Below are 22,259 nucleotides of genomic sequence, written 5' to 3'. Positions count from 1 at the left end.
ATGTGCATGCTCTCTAAACAGATGGCTACTGGTACGATTCTTTGTGATGCCTGTGTAAGATGGGAGCGTAGATGTTAACGTTGTGAAATGAAGCAGTTACTACGTTTGCAAGTTGGAGTTACTCAAAATGTGACTCTTCTCCCTAAGTGCATCAGGAGGGTGAAAGAGGAGTGAGGAGGTAGAAAAACCTGTGTCCGTTGCTTGTATCTCCTGCAAGAAGACTCTATTCATAGTTTATAAAAAAAAATAATTACACAGACTTGGGGTTTAAGTTTGCATTTTTGATTTTCTGCATTTGTCAGTCATGTAGCTTTCTTAGCACGTGATGATAAAACCAGAGTTCAGAAATGTTCAGAACAGAGTTTGAGACTTAAGTGAATGCTGTGTAGTATGCAGAAGATCAGATCTGAATCTCCCCACTCAGATTTCAATTTTTTTTTTTTGATGTTCTGTAACTTAATGGCAAAGTGTGGTGGCGGTAACTAGTGCCAGCCACTTAGCTCCATAGTACACAGACTGGTAAGTCAGGTTGGTAGTGTGAATGTGTAGCCACCCCTTCTGGAGCTGATTGGAAGTAGACAGTGAGATGTTACCTAATTATTTTGGAAGCAGGGCTGCTTGCTACCTGTTTATATAAGAGTTGCTTAAACTGTCTAGTGCCTGTGCAGTGATGAGTGTCTCGGGTCGTATGAGAGGAATTAACTGAGCTCTTGTTGGTGGACCTACAGTACATTGTTCTTCTATCAGTTTTATAATGGTATTAAATATTTGGGGTTTTTTTTTAAAGTGTCAGAAGCAACAGATTATATTGAGTCATTAATAGTTTGCAGTATATGGTATAACAGGTGAACCTGTTGCTTTTTTCAATTGGTAACTTGCCTTTGACAAAATATTACTATTGTATATTTAGGAAGTAATTACAGTAAACAAGCTTCTCGGTAAACGATGCTACAGTATATGCATAGTGTAAATGATCAAATTTGCTTATTTCTAGAAAGTCAAGCTAGTTTTCATCAGATTAATGAAAAATAAAATTATGTAAAATATATATCACTTATGGAAGCAAGTAGGTTTTTTTACAATGGGGTGTAAGCACCTTCATTGTCTGTTATAAATTATTTTCTACCTTTTTAAAAACCTTATTTTGAAAGCTGAGAACTTAAATCTCTTGATTTAAAACAAGCTGTAGTATGTTAGGCATCTTCCACAAAAATGGAGTTTATATTCTTAGTGATTATGAAGTATTTAAATACTTGAGGATTCAGCACATACTAGGAAACTTAAAAAAAAGATACTGTTTTGCACAAATTTATCCTCATCGTATCCATCAAGAAAATACTTGCTGTGTGAACAAAAGCACAGTGCAGTTCTGTAACAACTTTTTTCCCTGTGTAACAAAGCATTATCCCTAAAACAGCAGTTACTAACTTGTCATTTAGCCATCACCTTTTCCTCAAATTCTGTACAACTGCTTAAAACTTTCTGAAAAATAGGGCTGCAAGCAATCTCACTAGATCTAGTTTTATCTCCTTCTCTTCCTTCTCCCCAGGCAAATTCAGCTGTGCTTGTGCCATTCCTGACAGGTGGTTTTAAGAACTGGTTAGACAAACTATCTCCAGTGCTGGAAGCTTCCCAGCATGCCAAGCCAGCTGCAGTCCTTAGGATGAGAAGGTTTTTCCAGGTGTCAGTCCTCAGTGTTACATGCTGAAATATGTAACTTGGAGGTGAAGGGGGCACTAAGCTGCTGTGGAAGAGCTTCACAAGGAGAGGAAGAAAGTTGTTGTAGTAAAGCAATTGGTGTTTTTTTAGTGGAGTTGCTTTGGGTGCTTGTTTTATGTATCCCACCCGAGTTCAGTGTTCCCCTTTTCAATGCAGCCATCCTTAGAACCAACTTGCAGACTGTTATCTTTCTCAGTTCTCTTTTTTTTTTTTTTAGGCTAAATAACATCAAATCTTTCTCTGCCCTTAACTCATGTTATTTAAACTTTCATCTGGTCTTGTTCTCCTCTGAAGTATGTGTACATGATCTCTGTTCTTCATAGCTTGTTGCCCCAAATTAGTCATATTACTGAAGTTGAGCTCTATTGATGCATGGATAGTAGGAGTGTTACTTCATCTGTCCTGCAAGCTGTGCTTTTGTTTATACATCTCAGTTTGTTGTCTGCTCTTTTGCAGGAGACATATTGATTTACAAGTTGAATTTGACTTCAAATCTACCAATGCTTTTCTGAAGAACTGTTACCTGAACATACTATTCCTGTGTGTGTGCAGTTGATTATTCCTGTGTGTGTATGTGTGTATATGTATATATCTTGCTGATACTCCTGTTTGGATATGACCTTTAAAAAACACTACTTGAATCTGAATCATTATGAAGGCTAAAATTCTATCTTTGCTTTCAAAGAATTACATGGCTTTTGAGTAGCAGAGGAAGGCCACAGTGAGAAAGAATATTCTAACCAACCTGGCCTGACTTCCAGTTGGCTTTGCCTTGTATTGGCAAAAGACAAGCAAGCAGTGTGTTTTGGAGGTCTCTACAGGGAAAGGAGCATGTAGGAAGATTTAATAATAAAAAGAGGAGAAACCTGCAATGTGGCTCTGCTTTTGGCTATTGGGCTCCTTCTATAGTGAGCACACCAGTGCTTGATCTTCCTAAACTGTAGAGGTAGAACAGCTTTATTTTAGTCTTTATGCAGATAAGAGCAAAGACCTGGAGAGAAATAATGGAAGAAGCTTGCTTTAGTAAAATCTTAAGTGGCTGGACTTTCCATACTTGCTATTTGAAGCAACTCGTTCCAGAAGCTTGTTAGACTTTCTCTCTGCATTGTGCTCCAGTAACACTTGTGCTCTGTGGTGCCATGCATGGGGTTCTGTGACTTCTGATGGACAAAAACTCCCATCTGAAGAAGCAGAGTTTCAGAGACATGGACCTAGGTGAAAGTCCATCTCCTGATACATCTGTGTCCTCTTCCCTTTTCATTTTTGAACTGTGGGAGGATGCCGCAAAGAATAAAAAGATGTGATGGTATGAGACTCCTGGACTGTTCCTGTAGAGGTGTGTTTTTTTCTAATGCATTAACAGTAGATGGGTGTGTTCTTTCTTCAAGTTGGGTCATGGTAAAATAAATTCCTTATTTTCTTTCTGAAAACTTGCAGCATCCTGATTTTTGGTTGTTTTGTGGTATCTAATCTACTGTGGCATTCTTAGAGATCTTATTTTCAGGATGTTTTATTATGCAGTGTGTATGTAATGACAGTACACTGGAAGGCTGTGGATCCTCTTAGGTAGAGGAGATGTGTTCTGAACAGTTTCTCAAATGTTCAGTTTGAAACATGAATTTATACACTAGTCTGTGCCACCATTGGGGTGATTTTCTTTTTTTAATGAAGTGGCACACTTGTTCAGCCTCTGAAAATATCTTGCTTTGCAATACATAATCGGCGTAAACTGGGGACTAAAAGTCCATGGGCTTCTGGGTCAAGTCGATGATATTACTGGTCCTCAATGTTTACTCTCAGTTCTTTGCTTGAAAATGTACAAGTATTTTCAAACTTTTTTTCCCTCAGATAGTCACTGAGCACTGTACTGAGCCAGAGCCATTTTCTGATTCTGATGAGGAAAACAATTATAGCCCATTTGGACTCAGTTTCCCACTGAATGCTAGAAATCTGGAGAAAAGAGTTCAAGTGGGATGTTTGCCTATAAATAGCATTCAAAGGTTGTTTGAGTTCTCTTCTTCTTGCATCTCTGTTGTGCATGGGGGTCATATTCTGGTGTTAGTCTCCATAGTGGTGTGATAAGTTTCCTCCATAAGCCTTAGGTTACTCAAAGCAGAAGGTAATTCCGCTCTTCTCCCACCACCAAATAGGTGAGAGTGTCTGTAAAGTAACCTGTTTCCATAGGTCAGAAGTCCTAAAGTAGATGAGACTTAAAATACTTGGATTAGAATGCTGTAAGTTGAGAATAGGAATTTTGTGCACCTTCTTCAGCATGAATACATTTTTTTCTTCTCTTGATGTTTCTCAGGGATATGTGAGGTTTTCCTTTGCTCCTTACCCTCCCAGAGTGGACGGTACCATTTCCATGTTCCTTCTTTCCATGTTTCAGTACCAGTCGTAGCTCTTTGAGGTGTATCGTTCAGATTTTTGGAGGCAAGCAATTGTCAGGCTTGAAATGAGGAAACATTAGTTTTGCTCTTTGATAAGGCATGATAGGAAGAGCCAGAAATTAAAGAATAATTGCCTACTGTTAGCCTTGCTGTTTTTCTGTAAAATAATGAAATAAACCATGTAAATTATTCCATATTTGATAGTATGAAGTGAAGGATTTATTTTGATGCTTTCCTTACGAGGTCATGATTTCTGCTTCTGGATCATTTGCAAAGTTGCTGCCTCCATAGTTGTACGGGTAAATATTGTAAGCACTACAGTCTAAACTTAAATAATTTCCCCAAGAGTGACTTGGGGTTTTAATACTACTTTGTATAAGCAACCAGAAGCAGTCTGGGTTTTTTGGTTGGGTTTTTTTGGTTGGTTGGGTTTTTTTGTGGTTTTTTTTTTTTTTTTTTTTTCTTGGTCTCTAGCCTGGATGCTTCCTTGAAATACATGAGTGTCAGAGCTGATGTCCAAAGCTCTGAATTTAGAGCCTGGCTCCTTTGATTCTTGCTGGGGCACTTGCAAGAACTGGTATCATCTACCATGTTAATTTAGCACTATATACTGTGATTACGATGCAGTTGAGTGTGGTGGTATGTATGTGTGCCCTCATGCTTCATTTGGCAGGGTGTGAGCAGGTGACTGCCCATCTCTAGGGGAGATGTGCTGAGTCTGCCATTTGAGTGTGTGTCCATTTAAAAGCTGAACAAAGCCAGGCAAACAATTCAGCTTGTGGCTGAAGTTTTCCCTTAGCTAATCACAGTAATACTTGCAAGCGTGATACAGCTAGAAAAGCATTTAAGTGCACAAAGGTACTTGAATACTTGCTGGTGCTGCAGCCCTGGAAAAGATGTTGCAGGAGGAGGTGGTGAGGGTGGGAAGAGATGCTGGCAATGAAAAAGGCATCAGGCACCCAAGTAATTGTGATTTTGCTACCATGGCAAATCTTTCTCATTGTGTATTGCTGGTTTTTATTTATGTTAAAGGTGGAAAAAAAAAAAACCTTAAAAAGTTCCTGACTTAGTCATTCAAAAAAAATTTAAAAATGAAGTGATAAACTCCTGTTGAACTGTAATACACAGTACCTCCCATTTAATCCTAGAGAAGCACCAAAACAAATCCATGTCCAGAATAATGTATTTGTTTATAAACTAGTGCATAATCCCATCCTCATCCTTTATAATTTGGATTAAAGTTAGCATTGTGTTTTGAATATTCCTCTCAAATGCAAGGCCATACATTTTCTTACAATCAAAAACAAGTTAGAAAGGAGACCTTAGTTGCCATGGGTAAAAGTGCTTTTTTTTAACTTAACCCCTCCAACAAACCAAACTGGAACAAACCCCAGCAATTTACTGGAGCTGGTACAATTAGCTGTTACTCTGACTTGTTTAATAAAAATACCTGAGTTACTGTCAGATCTTGTATAATATACTGTGCTAACTAGAACTAGCGTGTATACTGAGGAAAGACAGTCAGGGTACTGTGACTTTTCTATAGGATGCAGAATTGTTTTTTTAAATATTCCAGTGTGGATGCCTAGGAGACATTAGATCTTTACAGACTGTGGAAATCTAGAAAAATAGTAGTTTGTGCTGTGGAGAGATCATCCCTGGCTTGACATGTGCCTTAAACAATTTTTTGATGAATAATTGTTTTGTCTGGCTCTCCTATTGCAGTTCTTACCTAGCAGTCCATACGGCTATTGGTCAGGGTTTGGTTTTTTTTTTTTTTCCATGGGTGAGTCTTCTACCTTTGCTCTTAACTCATAATGAGTAAACGGAAGCTTTCTCCTTCTCCAAGGCCAAATTCAAATGTCTGTACTTGCATTTGATATGCCATGCAAGCCAAAACACAGGTAGTTTGAATCAACCTTTTTTGTAGGAATCTCTATTGCCACGCATTGATCTAGTTTAGCTTCATCTCTTTTGCCCTACACTTTTTTTAAAAAAAAGGTGGATCCCTTGAAAACACTAAACCTTTTTCCAGGACAAAATCTCGGGGCTGAGGAAGATGCTCCTTTCTTCCCTTCTTTCTTACCTCTCCATCCTGTGGCCTCTTGAATATGCTAGCTGAGCAGATGTTCTAGCCAGCAGGGATGCTGCGGAATCAAAGATGAGATAAACTAGCAGTTACATGTCAATTGAAGCCTAGCTGTTAGTGGTAGGTGGAGAGTAAGAACTTCAGTCCAGGGGTTCATATGTCTAATAACTTTCAGTGCATACCAAGTAGTTTTTTTGTCTGGATTGGCTGTAGTATTTCAAAAGCGTGGGTAATGTACTCACTAGGTTTTGGATCAAGGCTTAATACTTCCAAAGATACTTCAAAAACAAATAACAAAAGAACCGACCCAACTAACACCCACCCCCCACCCCCCAAAAAAAAAGAATGGGTGAACACTCCAGATCAATCTAGATAAGTTCAGTATTAATATCTGTTCAGTTGATAATTGTGTTAAATTTTTGTTTCTCTGCTAGAGGAAATATTAACACTTTCTTGTACTTGAATATAATTCGTCAGGCTTTGTGTTGAACTACAAGCCTTCTCATATTCTCCCCTGAGCTTTAGTTTGTTTCGTTTAAAGCAATTCCACCATTGAATTGCTGTTTAAATGATGACTCTGACAGAACTGGCAATTTTTTTTACTGTATTATTGCTTTTGTCCTAATTGTAGCTGCTTCTTTAAAGCACAAGGTTATTGAAGAGGCTTTTCCAATCTGTCCCAGTCACTTATCTGCTGTGAGATGGGTGAAAAAGCTGTTTGCTGATGATGTACGTCTGTAACTATGACGTAGGAGTAATTCATGATGCTTCCATATTAACCACATGTAATGTGTATGGGATCAAAGTACACTTGGTTGAGTGATCAGCATGATTTTATGCACATATGTGATGAGTGTGATGAATGTGTCTGAAGGTCCTGGTTCCTGTAAGGAATCAGCAGTGTTGAGCGTTGTATCTGGGATCTTGTCACCTTGTAGTAAGGAAGATGTTTCTTTGATAGAAATTTAACAGAAACAAAATAATGAAAAATTGAAAGGTTGGTTTTCTTTATAAAGATACGTGATTAGGAAACCTGACAATTTGGGCATTCTGAATGAGTGGCATGGGGAAGGTGTGTGAAGTGGCTGAGGTGGTTTAGTGACTATTTGCTGTCACCATCAGGCAGGAATCTTCCGTTCCTGGCTGCAGAGTTTTCTCTCCTCTTGCCAGTTCTAGCAGTGGCTAGAAAGACCCTTTGCTGCTCAAATTCATCTTGCTGTGCTGGTAGAAAGCTCCTTCTTCTTTTCCCAAATGTGAGTGTAGCGGGGTTGGTGGGGGTGCCTGGGGAAACCCAGGGAGAGGAGGAGCACTGAGTCATCTTTCTGGCAGTGGCCAAATGTTAGATCGGCACAGAAGAGCTCATGTTATTTCAGCTTTAGAAAAGGTAGCTCAATTTTCATACAGTGGGAGAAAATGGATGCCTAGTGAAAGCTTGAGAAAATCAAACTGATAAAAATATTTAGAGTTACGCTGTACCAAAGCCTGTCATGGTCAGGAATTTAAATAAGATGACAAGTATGAGGAGGTAGCTATATGGATAACTTTTCTGGTATTACTCTTTCCTATTTAAACTCTAATATGTTAACAAAACTGTCACAAGGTTTAAACCAATCTTTTAGTATTTTAAGTTAAAATTTGTGTGGTATACCATATTTGTCAAATATTCGTATTGTTTCTTGCATTCTGAAAACAAAGGAAATAAGTAGACGGGGTTGGTGGAGAGGAATTAGATTCAATTGCAGACTATTTGGGGAGATTGGGATATTGCTAGAAATATCTGTAAGTCTATGTAGAGTTGGTTTTTCATTGCAGAATTTGCTTATGAGGCTTCCAAGCTTTAGTAAAAGTGGAAGTTCCTGTGTAAAGCAAGCTGTGAATTACCTGACTAAGTAACCTGGTATTGAAGTAACATGAGACTAAATTGAAATCGCATGGGGAAACTCTCAAAAGAAATGTAACTGTTAATGAGTATTGACTAGTCAAACAAGAATTAGTGCTTGTGCTGAAGTACAGAAAATTAGTTTTCAGATTTTGAGGTATCTGAGCACACTGATGTGAAAGCAGATGATTCCAAAAAGGAAGCCTTGTCATCAAAATGTTACCAAAATAACAGTAAGAACTAATTGTAGCAGGAGAAGTACTCCCTAGCCTTTGAGTCTGAAAAAAGAAAATCTTACTGCTACAGTTGTCATACTGGAAAGCGGAGAAATGTCACTGGGATTTCTGGCTCCTGTTCTGACAACTACATTGAAATACATGTAAATGCAAATATAATATTAAGAGTTTGCAGTGTCAAGCAAGTGAAAAATTAGAAGCTGGAATTAAGGGTAGTTTTCTCTGGTGGCATGTGTGTGTTGTAATGGCCTTTCAGGGTTTTTTCAGGCATCCCCTTTCACTTGTGGATATTGCTCAAGTGGGTGAGTTCTTATTATTTTCAGGAGTGGGGATTTGTGAAGAAAGGGATATTTTCAGTTTAAGGCCATGAAATACAACCCAGGAGAATGAAATTATATTTCTGCTTTTGCCAGAAAATGCTTTAGCAGATGATCTGAACATGATTTTCCAGCTAGCATTGAAAATGTCATTTTTGGATGTAATGGTTTGCTGTCAGGAATCTGATTTGTAGAAATTAAAAACTGCTGCTCTGGAAGTCTGTGGGGATCTGTGATGGTGACACATGAAATATTGTAAAATGCTAATTACACCACCCCACCCCCACCCCCCCCCCCAACCCCTCAAGCTGCAGCTCTTAATTTCATGCTAAATGAGTTTTATTTGGCATGTCCAAATACTAATTCAGGAGAATAAAAATAAGTTGCAGCCAGTGAATTCTGTTTGTGCCGCATACTTGGTGATACAGGGGGGAAAAATACAATTTTATAGTGAAAGTTTGTATCAAATGTATATAAAAGGATAAATTCTTGTGTTCAGCATAGTTACAACAGGGATGTTAAGGGTACAGTAAGTTTTCAGTGTGCTGGAGCTGAGATCAGACTATAATTTTGATATTCAACAGTGAAGGCAGGTGCTTCACTTTGTAAAGACCAAGAGCCTCAATGTAGTTTTTTAGTGTTTTAGAAAACAAATCTAAAAAACCTTACCATATTGAATCTCTGCTCCTCCCTGCCTGGGACTAATAGTGTTGGAATGACCGACAGAAAAATGGAGAAGAATTCTGGTTAATACTTTTCTCAAAAAGAGACTATAGGCTATACCTACACTAAAATGTCTTCAAAATGACGACTTTCAAAGGACCAAGCATGTTTTTCAGGGAGATCTAGCTAAGCAAAAAGTACTATTGGGGGGCAGAGGTAAAACCGCTATGAGATTTAGTTACTTGTGGTCTAAATAGTTCGCCATTACATAACATAAATGTTTATTCTTGGTCTGCGATTGCCATCAAGAGATGTTCTTGTCATGTCTTTTCCCGGTAGGTTTTCTCCCCTAAGGGATTTGGAAATTGCCACCTTCCTCCTATCCTTCCCCAGTCAAACCAAATTTGTCTATTTTTACAAGCCTTTTGCCATCTTGAGGGCATGTTTCAGATGTGACAGGATTTTAAATAGTAGTGCTGCCATAAATTGTCTGATTGTTTTCTCCTTTTGGGTCTGAAGTTGGGCACAACATCAGGGTTCCTTTGCACAGTAATGAATATTTTCTTTCTGCTTCTGGTGTCAGCTTGTAGTGTCACATTAAGCCAGCAGCACTATTTGCAGGAGAATTCTTTCATTGTGATTTGGAGGATGGCAAAGGCTTACTCATTGAGTTAAGCTGAGCCTTTCTGCTGTCAGATTGGCACCAAGTGCTTAAGCTATGCTGAGTTTATCATCCTCTCTTTGCTGGTACTGTCCATGGGGAAGAGTATTCTTTCTTCTTTACAGGTACTCTGCTTGGGAAAGTTTGAAGTTTTTCTGTAGCTGATTGGGATATCCAGGCATACAATAGGAGTTACTGGATTGAACAACTGTGCAGTGCAGCCTGAGGAAGACCAGCTCTTCTAGAAAGAGCTAGACCTACTGCAGAGACCTTTAGCAGTTACTCTGCGCTACGTGGCCACAGCTCTTCTCTGAGATACCTGATGGACCAACTGGCCGGGCACAGTTGCTCAGATGCATCCCAAGAGTGCTGAATTTAGTTAACACACATGATTCAGCTCTGATGTGTCTGAGTAATAGACATGACTTCCCTGAAGCAGAGGTTGTACTGTGTGCTGTGTGAAGATGCTTGGAGGTTTTGCCTGGATAGAGGTATGGCAGTACTAATTACGGGTTTTGACTGCTGTGGAACAGGCTTTTGATCTGGGTTAGTTTACTAAGAAATGCTGTTACCACTCTGCAAATACATCAGTGTAAAGGACTGAAGCATTAGGAAGGCTCATGGCTAGCTTTGGCTGCACGCAAAAGGTGATCAGGTGATACCTCCACATGATTTTTTGCCTGTATGTTTTGTTTGGAGGCATCTCATGAGTCACAGCTTAGTCTGTTGTAAATAAAAACTAAATGATTTTAGTAAGGCCTTTGACACCGTTTCCCACAGCATTCTTCTGGCGAAACTGGCTGCTCATGGCTTGGATGGGCACACGCTTTGCTGGGTAAAAAACTGGCTGGATGGCCGGGCCCAAAGAGTTGTGGTGAACAGAGTTAAATCCAGTTGGTGGCCGGTCACAAGTGGTGTCCCCCAGGGCTCGGTTTTGGGGCCACTCCTGTTTAACATCTTTATTGATGCTCTAGACAAGGGGATTGAGTGCACCCTCAGTAAGTTTGCAGATGACACCAAGCTGGGTGGGAGTGTTGATCTGCTCGAGGGTAGGGAGGCTCTGCAGAGAGACCTGGACAGGCTGGGGCGATGGACTGAGGCCAACTGTAGGAGGTTCAGTAAGGCCAAATGCCGGGTGCTGCACTTGGGCCACAACAACCCCCAGCAGCGCTACAGGCTTGGGGAGGAGTGGCTGGAGAGCTGCCAGTCAGAGAGGGACCTGGGGGTATTGATTGACAGCCGGCTGAACAGGAGCCAGCAGTGTGCCCAGGTGGCCAAGAAGGCCAATGGTATCCTGGCTTGTATCAGAAATAGTGTGGCCAGCAGGGACAGGGAAGGGATCTTACCCCTGGACTCGGCACTGGTGAGGCCACCCCTCGATGAGTGGGTTCAGTTTTGGGCCTCTCACTCCAAAAAGGCCATCGAATGACTCGAGCGTGTCCAGAGAAGGGCAACGGAGCTGGTGCAGGGTCTGGAGCACAGGTCTGATGGGGAGCGGCTGAGGGAACTGGGGGGGTTTAGTCTGGAGAAGAGGAGGCTGAGGGGAGACCTCATGGCCCTCTACAACTCCCTGAAAGGAGGGTGCAGAGAGGGGGGAGGAGTCTCTTGAGCCAAGGAACCAGCGCCAGGACAAGAGGGAATGGCCTCAAGCTGCGCCAGGGCAGGGTCAGACTGGCTCTTAGGAAGGATTTCTTTGCAGAAGGGGTTGTTGGGCGTTGGAATGGGCTGCCCAGGGCAGGGGGGGAGTCCCCATCCCTGGAGGTGTTTAAGAGTAGGGTCGACATAGCACTTAGGGATCTGGTGTAGTTGGGAACTGTCAGTGCTAGGTTAATGGTTGGACTGGATGATCTTCAAGGTCCTTTCCAACCTAGATGATTCTGTGATTCTGTGAAATTGTTTCTGGAGTGAGATTATTTAACAGTGGTGGTCGGCTCACCCACCACGTCATGTTAGAAAGGTGCTTCATTTATCTTATTGCATGATCTGTTTCCAGCAAAAGTGCAGACCTTTTTTTTTCTTTAATCTCAGGAAGGTGTTAGGAAACTTAAAACTTTAGTTTTGTATGAAAGAATCCCTTCTAGGTGGTACATTTTGTGGTGAGGAACATGACCTTCTGCTGAAGTCTCTTACAGTTTTGAGTTCCTCCCCAAAATCTGGCCCTTAAATGTGGGGAGGGACTAGCCAACAGAATTTTTTTTTTAATATATCTTAACCAGAAGCTGTCATCTTACTGATGCATGATTTTGAGTTATCATGACTTTGGGGTGGGAAGGAGAGTTTAAATATTTATTCATTGGATTTTATCTTAGAAACAGATCTTGGGACAGAAGACAAATTTGTTTTTTGATATATTATTGGCTTTGTAGTATCCCAAACTTTCACACTTTGATAGATTTACCACTGAAACCAGCAGGAAACAGCCAAGGAACTGATCCTCTATGGCAGCAAGTAAACTGAGTGAACTTCAGGGTTACCCTTTCAACCTGGGAATGTCATTAAATTGAAATCTGGTGAATACAGCGGAATACAGTTAGAAGGGACATTCTCCTGCCCTGGGTTTTCTATTTGGGTTTATAAGGTGATAAATGATCTGCTGAGGAAGCTATCAAGCTGTAGCCTGCTCAGGCAAGCTGGTCATGCTGTTGAGTATGAGGAGGGAGTTGGTTGTGAAAATCATGGAGCCAGCCAGGGCAGTAGGTGCTGGTCTGAAGCACTGTGATGGTTGCATAGATCTGGAGCCCTGCTTCCCAGGAAATGGCAGTCCCTTTAGAGAGGTTGACTTTTAATCAGCAGGGTAATAAAGAACAATATTAGCCTTCCGGAAACGTTACTGGGTGACACGAGTCGAGATTCAAAAACTTTGGAAGGTGCTATTGTAGAGCCTTTAGAGATACATATTTGTGGAAAGGAAAGATCTTTCAGCTATGATATGGCTAGCTGTAAGACAAATCACTTGGGTACCTTACTTTGCACTAGTAAAAAGGGGACTATAAGGAGCAGAAAAATTAGATCTGTAAACTCAGTGTATATGTCATTTAGTCAACTTGAATAATCCAGCCCTGCTGTATTTGAGAGAGAGCTGTGAACTTTAGCAAGAAGTCTAGTAATGGTCAACGGAGTTACAGTTTAAGCAGATGGTTAATGTATAGAAGCAATCAGAGAGAGCAGGTATATAATTGTATTTTTTTCCTGCTACTGGCTGCTGAAGATGGGCTAGGGAACTAGCTTAGTCTGAGGATTGATCAGGCCTTCGCAGACATGACCTGTATGTGTCACTACAGTTTTGTCTCCTTTGATTTGCATTCACATCTGTCTTTTGGGAATAACCCGTTCTGGGTTATTATATATATATATATATTTATATTAATATATAATATTTTTTTATATATATATATTTATAATCCATTATAAATATGGATTAAGGTTTCCTATCTTTGAGTTTGAGTATTATACAGTGCAGAAAGACTGATTTAGGAAGGATCTGGAGCAGGAAGGGGGACCCAGCCAGTTCAGGACCTGATATTTTCTTGTTCAAAATAATTATTGGCATTTAAAGAGATGCATATAACCTATGAAATTTTATGCTTATTTAAGCACTAATGGGTAATCTCATACATAATGGCACAGTAAAGTTTGATAATCTGTTACGTAGTGATTAGAAGGGATATTGCCAAGTGGCTTAGATACCTTTCCGAGAATGTGCCAGACCATAATCAAGGTGTTGGGAAGGTAGGGTAATATTATAAGCAAGTTTGTTGCAGCACAGAAGTATATGGCATTTTAAATGTCAGGAGTGAGAATTCAAAAACTTTGAAAGAGCATTTCTGTTCAAAGTTCATCTGTCTTCTGAATGATGCGAAAGATGAGGTTAAAAAAAGTATAGTAAAAGGGTATTTGCTACCAATGTATTTATTAAGGGCAGGCATGTCAGGAAAGGACTTGTGTGGTATGAAATTGATGTCAAAATGTGGGATTTTTGAAAGGCAAAGTAGAATCAGCTATTCCTGAACAGGGTTTATGTCATTATACAAATAATATTAGCAATGAAATGTAGGCAGGTAAGGCAAAGTATTTTGTCTGAAGTAACTAGTTGGGTTTTTTGTCTGTTTGTTTGGGGTTTCGTGGGGTTTGTTTGTTTTTGTTTGAGATACGGAGATTCCAGATGCAAAAATCTCTGCAGATTTCAGTGCAAGTCTTCTTCGAGCATACTTGGATCCAAACTCCTGAGGTCTCCCTGCACACATGGTCCTGGGCACTGCATTAGATGTGGTTAGGGTCTGTAACTATTGTGTGCGTTCTTCAAAGGCTCATCAGAATCATATGGAGATTTAAGCATGGCATGCTTAACTTAATAAAGAGGGTTTTAAATTTTAACTGCTTTAGTGAAGAAATTCGTTTTAAAAGCCAAATGGCTTACCCAAAAATCCGTATGGCATAGCTCAGTCTATACTCTGACTTAAACTTTTTTCTCACAGAGTAAGTAAACATTCCCTTGTAACTCTGATGTTCTTTAGCTTAGTGTGAATTACATTTTTTTAAGAATTTATTTTAAAGTTTTTAAAAGCATATGAATATTAGAAAGATGACTACACTAGAATGAATTAGTATTTTCCCAATTCCTATATACAAAGAGCACTACTCAACGTGTGGTTTCTTCCTTGAGGACTTTAGTCTGAGCAGTCAGCGTACAATAAAACACATTTAAATATTTAAAACACATTCAAAAAAATGTAAATATTATGTCCCTCATTCTGATGTTGTAAATTAGATATCTTGATGCAGAAACAGTGAAACTTGAAAATGGCTACTACTTTTGATTTGCTTGGCTGTTTTTTACAAGAAAACATAGAGCCGGCACAATCCGCTCTCACTTCAGACGCACTGAAATAATTCGTGTTGTGTCCTTGCTGAAATCTCTTTTGCAAGACAAGACTGTCTGTTATGTAATCAGTGGGACTCAGGTGGTTTTTTTGCCCCCCCCCCCCCCCCCCCTTTTTTTTTTTTGGTTGTTTGTAGCTGGGTCTATTAGAAAACCAGTGAGACAAAACTGGGTTGGGTGCTTCTGTGCCCATGTCTTTCTAAGGGGCAGTGCCCGTGCCGGGAGTGTTGTGCAGTTGCTGAAGCCTGTCCTGGAGCGGAGCGGGCACAGGTCTGGCAGGGAGTCTGCTCTTGGCGTCTGCGCTGTGCTCGCCAGTTCCAGTTGCTTCACCACCTGGCTGCTAACTTAAGTTACTTGTTCAAGGCAACTAGAATTTTGCAAACCTTGCTTAGGCATTAAACACGGACAGCAGGTTAGAGCTGATTGGTGTTTTTGCGGGTTTGCCAGAAGATCAACGTGGGTCTTGGTGAATGTGCTGACTTTAGTTTACTGGCTCTGAAAATAATATAATAGTGTTTGGGAAAATATTTTGACATCAGACAGGAGTGAAGTGCATACTTTTTTGTTAGTTATATGGGGAATTAGAAAATCACTTGCCGTTAACATATGCAAAGCAGGAAGTTATGTCATCACAGACAGCAGCAACTTGCTGTTTAGTAAGATGACCGATACCATCTCTGCTTGCTTCCGCCACTGCTAGAGTTTACAGAAAATAGCAGCTGGTAGTTTTCTGTGAATGCTGTACTGCTTCTAAATATTACTAGAAGTAAACTAATGACGTGTGGATTAAAAGAGAAAACTTTTTCTTTAGGAAATCTTCCCTTAGGTTGTATTCTTAACATGCCTGAACTGAATTTCTTTGTGCTGTTAGGGGAGCCATACCTATGTTGAGAATTTGGATTAAGCCACCTGAGACCTTACGGAACAGTCCTGCTTGTTGACTCCTTGTCTTGTGGCAGCAGCTCTGTGATGTGCTAGAATTAATACTTCTCTGGTAGAGGTACTGCTTGTTGGCACAAGACTGTAGCAGTTGCTTTTGACAGTCTAGAACTTCTCAATTCCTCTGAATGGGGATTCCAATAAAGAAGATAAAACCAAGTCCCCTCTTTTGTTCCCTGAAACCCCTTCACCTTGTTTGAGGTGCTACCGGTATGCCATGCTGATTAAAGCAGGTTCTTGATGTACCATTAAAAAAAGAGACACATTTCTGGGTCATAATTCTCACTCCATTCATTTGGGCTTTTAAAGCTCTCCACGTTTCCATCAAAACCTGCCTTTGGGGGCCAAGTAATGTAAGAACTTAAAGAAAGAGAAGATCCCTTTAAGTTTCTATGACCGTGTGAGCTGAAGTTGAGTTGTGATGAAGGTGGGGTCATAAATTGGACACGTTAGCAGCTGAATGGCCTCAAGTGTGTGTTAGAACATACTGTGTGCTGGAACTGACTGGGAAAGAACATAATCACCACTGAATCTGCAGTTTTTTGTGAGGATTATTGGACATTATCTCTTACGCTTAGATGTGTTGATCTCTTTGGAACAATCTCTTTTGGTGTTCAAAGCATGTGTTGACACCAGTTGTGTGTGGTATGAGGGACTTAACTGTGGGCTCCATAACAGTGTAATTTCTTTTCAAGGTATTTTAAATGGTGATAATTATGAGCTACTAGCTAGAAATACACTTAAGTATTTTCTTCTTCCTTCATACGAACTTTATCCAGTGAGGAAGGATAGAGCAACTTATGTTCCTATGAGAATGTTCCTCCTCTTGAAATAGAAGGGAAGGGAGTGATTGCTCAAGTGTGGGTATCTGACTTGTTCCCTTACTGTAGTGAACTTGAAACAACTTTGGCCTAGGTTATTTGTGTTGGTTCTTTAAAATTTATTTATGGCTTTCAACTTCTGTGTTCAAATCGTGAAAATATACAGACATGACTTTCAGAGAATGTTATCTCTGATTACTCATGGCAAAATCACACCAGTGGTATGAGGTCCTATCCTTTTGGGACTTCCAAAGACAAGGACCTGGGTTTGTTCCAGTTTTTCTGAGGTGATATCTGTATCTTTGACTCATTAAACTGAGGAAGATCACACTGAGAGATTACCAGCTCATTTCAGGTTACCCTAAAAATCTAATCGTGGTAGTTACATGGAAGGAATATCCTAATGAGTCTGAAAGTCAACAAGGAAGCCCATACGTCAAATCGGTGTTGGTTTTAGGTGCATAGATATGTGTCTGATGAGCAAGCTTTTCCCTTGAAAGGTGAGCTGCTTGTTCTAATACACTTCTGTGATCAACTTCAGGCTAATTTAAATAGTTCAGCAGTATGGCACCAACGTGTGGAACATCTGGCATTATCTGCCACTAAGTTGAGTCATGCTGTCTGCCATAGTAGCTTTAGGAAAAAAAAAAAAGTAATCTGCTCCAGACTCTAGTTATATAGTAGTCAGCTGTACTGGAGATTTTATCTCTGTTAAACTGTTGAATTGTTGACTTGTTTAAACAGGTGGAAATACCCTTTTCAGATGCAGCCTGAATCTGTGTACTGTAGAACTGGTGGTTTGTGGCCCAGGAGAAGGACTAATCTGCTTGCAGATTTTAGAATTTGTACTTTTCTCTCTGATTTAGAGATCTGCAGTCTGTGTGTTGGGGAGGAGCTAGGTCATCTATTTCCAGGCAGGGGAGACTATAGAATCATAGAATGGGTTTTGGGTTAGAAGTGACCTTTAAAAATCATGCAGTCCAACCCTCCTACCATGGGCAGGCACATCTTCCACTAGACCAGGTTGCTCAAAGCTCTATCCAGCCTGTCCTTGAACATTTCCAGGGATGGGGCATGGGACACAAGAGCAAGTGGTTATGAAGTGGACACAAAACCAATTCAGTTAGAGATTAAAAGATAAATGAGCATTACAGCCATAAGATTCTGGCACAGTCATCCTAAATCATAGCAAAGTGAAAACTGAGCTGTTATTTAGGTGATACTGTAAACCTGCAGAAGGGAAATAAATGACTGGGTGTCTGCAGTGGTAATTCTTGTAGTCTGTCTCCCTTTTACACCATACAGCCTACCACGGCTGCTCTGATGTATTCTGTGTTGGCATGTGCAATATAAAAAAAGTATGAAATGAACAGCTGGGGATGGCACCTGGGTTGAGCCCTAGCTGGTGATGTAAATAAAAGGTGTTTTTGGCTTACTGTCCAAAAGTCCTTGGTGTGGCTATATAGCACCTTCTTTGAAACAAAGTAGGAAACTGTAGTGGGCTGTAAGTGTGCTTTTACTAGCTGGAAGAGCCAGTGACCTGTGGTTGGTAAGTCCTCCAGGAGACCACAGCAGTAATCCATGGAAACAGATACTTTGGAGCAGGTAGGGCACAGGACTTAGATCCGTGGTGAGACTTCTCTTGCCTTCAGAAATCCTGTGTATGAATGCTTCAACAAGCAGACTTCAAAAATGGAAAGAATGATCACGTGTAGGTTCTGTTTGTCTAGGTACCCTGTCTGTTGGTGATTTGAAATCACCCTTAGTGACTTGAAATGATTGAGGTATCCAGTTTAGTTTCAGATAACCAGGTAATTTGGGGGTTTCTTTTGTTTGATTTGTTTCAGCTTTTCTGTTTTGTTTTTGTTTGATTTTTTTTGACTGGACTTTTTATTTCCCACTTCCTTTGCAAGCAGTAGAGCTGTTTACCAGCTCTTTTGTGAGACTCTTCTACGCGGAGGGAAACTGCTGTTGTGCTGCTTCTTGTAAACTAAGTCTATGCTTTTTTTTAGCCTTCGCTTAGAGGTCATTTTTCTAAATCCTGTGGCTTTCTCTCAAGTGCTTTTCTGCTTTACTTACTGTGATGTTCAGCTTTGGTTGCCGCCGTCCTAGATGAGGCCTCAGTGCTGAGCTGTGGAGATTTAATTCCCTTTTTTTCATTAGGCAGTACTTCTATGTACACTGCAAGCTAGTGTAAGCCAGCACTGCCACCGGAAATAGCTAGTGTAAACATCTGTGTAGTTGCTCTGTGAGCTGTCCTGGGGAAGTAGATCTATGTAAAAACTATCATTTTCTCTGTGTGTTTGGTACTAAATTGATGCCCCAGCACAGTTTCTCAGTAGCTATCTCTTGCTGTTCCACTAGCCACCACTGCGGAGCCGACAGAACTTATGTCCCCTTTTAAACGAACAAATTCAGTTTACGTTAGTATGTGAGGTGTGAGCTGTGGTGTTTGAGGCTTGTTGTTTATAGCCTCACTATATTTAAGAGCAGTGGCTAAAGGGTTATGGCCTCAACAGTTTGGAGGTGGAAGGGGGTATGTGGCCAGTAGCCTCTTCAATTATGTGGAGTCAAGAGTCTGTGGCCCTGTTTCTCTCTTCTGATTGCTCTGCAGTGCACTACACAGTCTTTGAAAACCAGATGAGTGTGCTGTGGACAGATCTAGTTGTAATTTCTCATTTTATCACAGAGCGGGTAACTTATTATAAATTAGTTTTCGTAGCCTCTTGACAATGCCTGAGTGATCCAGAGGTAGGATGTTGGAGCCAGGGCGGTAGTGCACTTGGATCTGACCAAGTATCTTAAGTAGCTCATCTCAACCTTCATAGCCTGTGCTCAGTTTCAGTTGGCGAAGTAAACTTTTGCACCCCATCGTTGGTGTCTGCCTTGATGACAGGATAGGGACTCTTCATCATTTCCAGCAACACTGAGTTTGAATACCGTAAGCCAACACTTACCAGCACTGCAGCAGTGGTGTAGGGTAATGTAACGCAGTATGTCCAGCGTATGCTGGCCTAAATTGTTTTCAGGGTGGAGAAATTTGGTAAGTATTGATTCTTACATTAATGAGAAACAAATGGTTTGCTCTCAAACTGGGGAAATACATTGTCCGAAGACAATGTTCGAAACTTTCAAAGCATGATTTTGGTAATAATTACAAGCTGGGTTGTGGGACACATGGTGTAAATTCATCTTAGAGATATGCGCGTACTAAATAGCAAATCTTCTGAGGTGTAAGATGGGCTGTTTTCAGAGGTTTGTATCTAATTTGACCCTGTTTAACAGCTAAGGAATTGAGAAGTTTCTGACTCATCACTGGTGAAGGTAGCTAATCTATAAACCAGGAAACATTTGCTTTTTGTAGCATGTGAAATTTGACTGGGGGGGGGGGGGGTTGGGGGTGTGTGTGTGTACTATTCAGCAGTGCATTTTTTTACACTATTTGCATTTGTATATGTAAATATAAGCCCTGCCTACCTGCAGAGGCAACTGTGCAGTGATGTTTGCATATGTAGACCAGGCTGGGCTGAACTACATGGAGTAAAACTACACAGCTGTACCATGATTTTATATCAGCCATATAAATGTGTGGGATAAATACCTTCTTATGGTGCTGTTCCATATTAGCCTTAAGCTTTACTCTTGCAGCAAAGAAACTTTTAAAAAAAAAAGACTGTTACAAAAGTTCTTTGAGTCTAAGTGCATCTGTGTAATGTTAGTGTAGAGGGGGCATTGATTCAAGTATATTTAAAATATTTGAAATTTTGTTTCATAATTTTTGTGCCTGTAGCTAGAGCTGTGCAGTTTAGAATATTAAATTGTTGGAAATTTAAGCTAATAACGTACAAAATTTTTTTCCTACTCTTAAAAAAGAAAAGGTATATTAGACTAAGTCCACTTCATTTTGGGTGGAGTTGGGTGGAAAGTGGGTATTAACTTTATATTTTAAATAATAAAATTCTTCACATTCAGAAAATACTAAACCAAGCCTGTGGAGTAATACCTGTTTCCCAACCTTCTGTTTTTGGGCTTGACCTCTGGACTTATCCTTATTCCCCTGAGGGGTTTTTTGGTTTTGTTTGGTTTTTGTTTTTATTCTTCAAAGTTGCGAATTTGGGACAGGTAATGAATCTGCCAGTTGAAAAACAGTTTTCTTACTGCTGTACTATAGTAATTAAATGTTCAGGTCTTGGGCAAATGTTAACAGTTACTTTTAAGTAGCTGATTTTCTGGCATGTTTGCAAATGATTTTTAACTAATAGTGCATGTGGCTGAAATCTAAAATAGTGTCTTTGCATTTCTTTTGTGTGACTTTCATACTAACCTGACTGATGAACGAACGTACACTGAAGGAATTGGTAAATTGTCCACTGCCGATGGTAAAGCCTTCGCAGATCCTGAGGTTCTCCGGAGACTGACGTCCTCTGTCAGCTGTGCACTGGATGAAGCTGCTGCTGCATTGACGCGGATGAGAGCAGAGAACAATCACAATGCAGGACAAGTGGACAAGTATGTATCGCTCGCTCCCCACACCCACTTTCCCAACTATAGAACGTAAGTTTGTGTTTTTAATTTGAAATTCAGTTAACTTTATAGTTAGTACTTGGTAATATATCTGCTCTACTACTAGCAGAAGCAAAGTTATTGAATCTGAAGGTGTCACTATTGTCCCATCAGGTTACTGGCTTCAGAGAGTAAGAGCAACACAAATGAGTACAACAAAAATGTTACTTTCTAACCTGCTGCTCTTTCTGTGTACTGGCAGTTGATTTTTTCAAAAAGGGGTTAAATTCTTAGCTGTAGAAGAGTTGGTGATAGTTCTGTAATTACTGCCTCAGCATACTTTGTTGGAAAATAATGAATCTAGTTCATTGTATTAAAAGTTGGAAGGGAATACTAATACTTACAGGACAGCAATTTGCCCCGGTATCTTGCTCAGGAACTTAGGGGAAAATGAAACTATGTTATCTGATAACTTTTTGTAACTGATAATTAATGAGGATGACATTTAAATCCCATGATGACAGAACTGGGAATTTGTCCTACATTTTCAAGAGCTTTCTTCTACTTTGGTAATTTCAACACGTCTTTAGGGGTCCTGAAATATTTTCTACTCTGGCAGGTGATGCAGGTAGTTCCTAAACTGTTGAGACAGTGTGACTGTGTATACTGTTGAACTTAAGATCTAGGATCAAAAATTACAAGTCTTAAGTTTCCTTTCATATGGTTGTCCTCCTGAAATTCAGACTTGGGATTCGCAAAACAAAGCGCTTACAATAAGGGTTGAGTCATTGCTCAAAATGTAAATACTAGTACAGAACAAATTACTGAAGCTAGAAGAAACTGAAGCTAGAGAAATTACTTATGGATCAAAACATGGGGAGATGAAAATATGCTGGGAAAGCATAAAAAGGAAGCATACAGGAGGTGGAAGCAGACCAGGTGCCCCACAGGCAATGTAGAAACAATGTTAGGGACACGATTAGGAAAACTAAAGTCCACCTGGAGTTGAATCAGGCAAAGGGCATGAAAGGCAACAAGATACACTACTGTGAGTATATCGGCTGCAAAAGGAAGATGAGGGAAGATGTGGGCCTGCCTTAGAATATGGCAGGGGACCTAGTGACGGAGATACAGAAGAGTGAGAGGTGAATGCTGCCCTTGCC

General features: G+C 40.2%; 1 protein-coding gene across 22 annotated transcripts in view; it reads left to right on the top strand.

The window, feature by feature from the left end:
• ANKHD1 (ankyrin repeat and KH domain containing 1) overlaps positions 1-22,259 on the top strand; it is a 120,140-nt gene that overhangs the window by 22,630 nt on the left and 75,251 nt on the right. For all 22 annotated transcript variants that reach the window (XM_074883934.1, XM_074883931.1, XM_074883933.1 and 19 more), the window contains exon 3: positions 20,946-21,102. In XM_074883934.1, the coding sequence (XP_074740035.1) occupies positions 20,946-21,102 (157 nt within the window). The remainder of the gene's footprint in view (positions 1-20,945; positions 21,103-22,259) is intronic.

This window comes from Strix uralensis, chromosome 14 (assembly GCF_047716275.1).
Source record: "Strix uralensis isolate ZFMK-TIS-50842 chromosome 14, bStrUra1, whole genome shotgun sequence".
NCBI classification, from domain to species: Eukaryota; Metazoa; Chordata; class Aves; order Strigiformes; family Strigidae; genus Strix; species Strix uralensis.
Note: the sequence above shows the minus strand (reverse complement) of the source record. Positions and strands in the feature narration are given on the sequence as shown.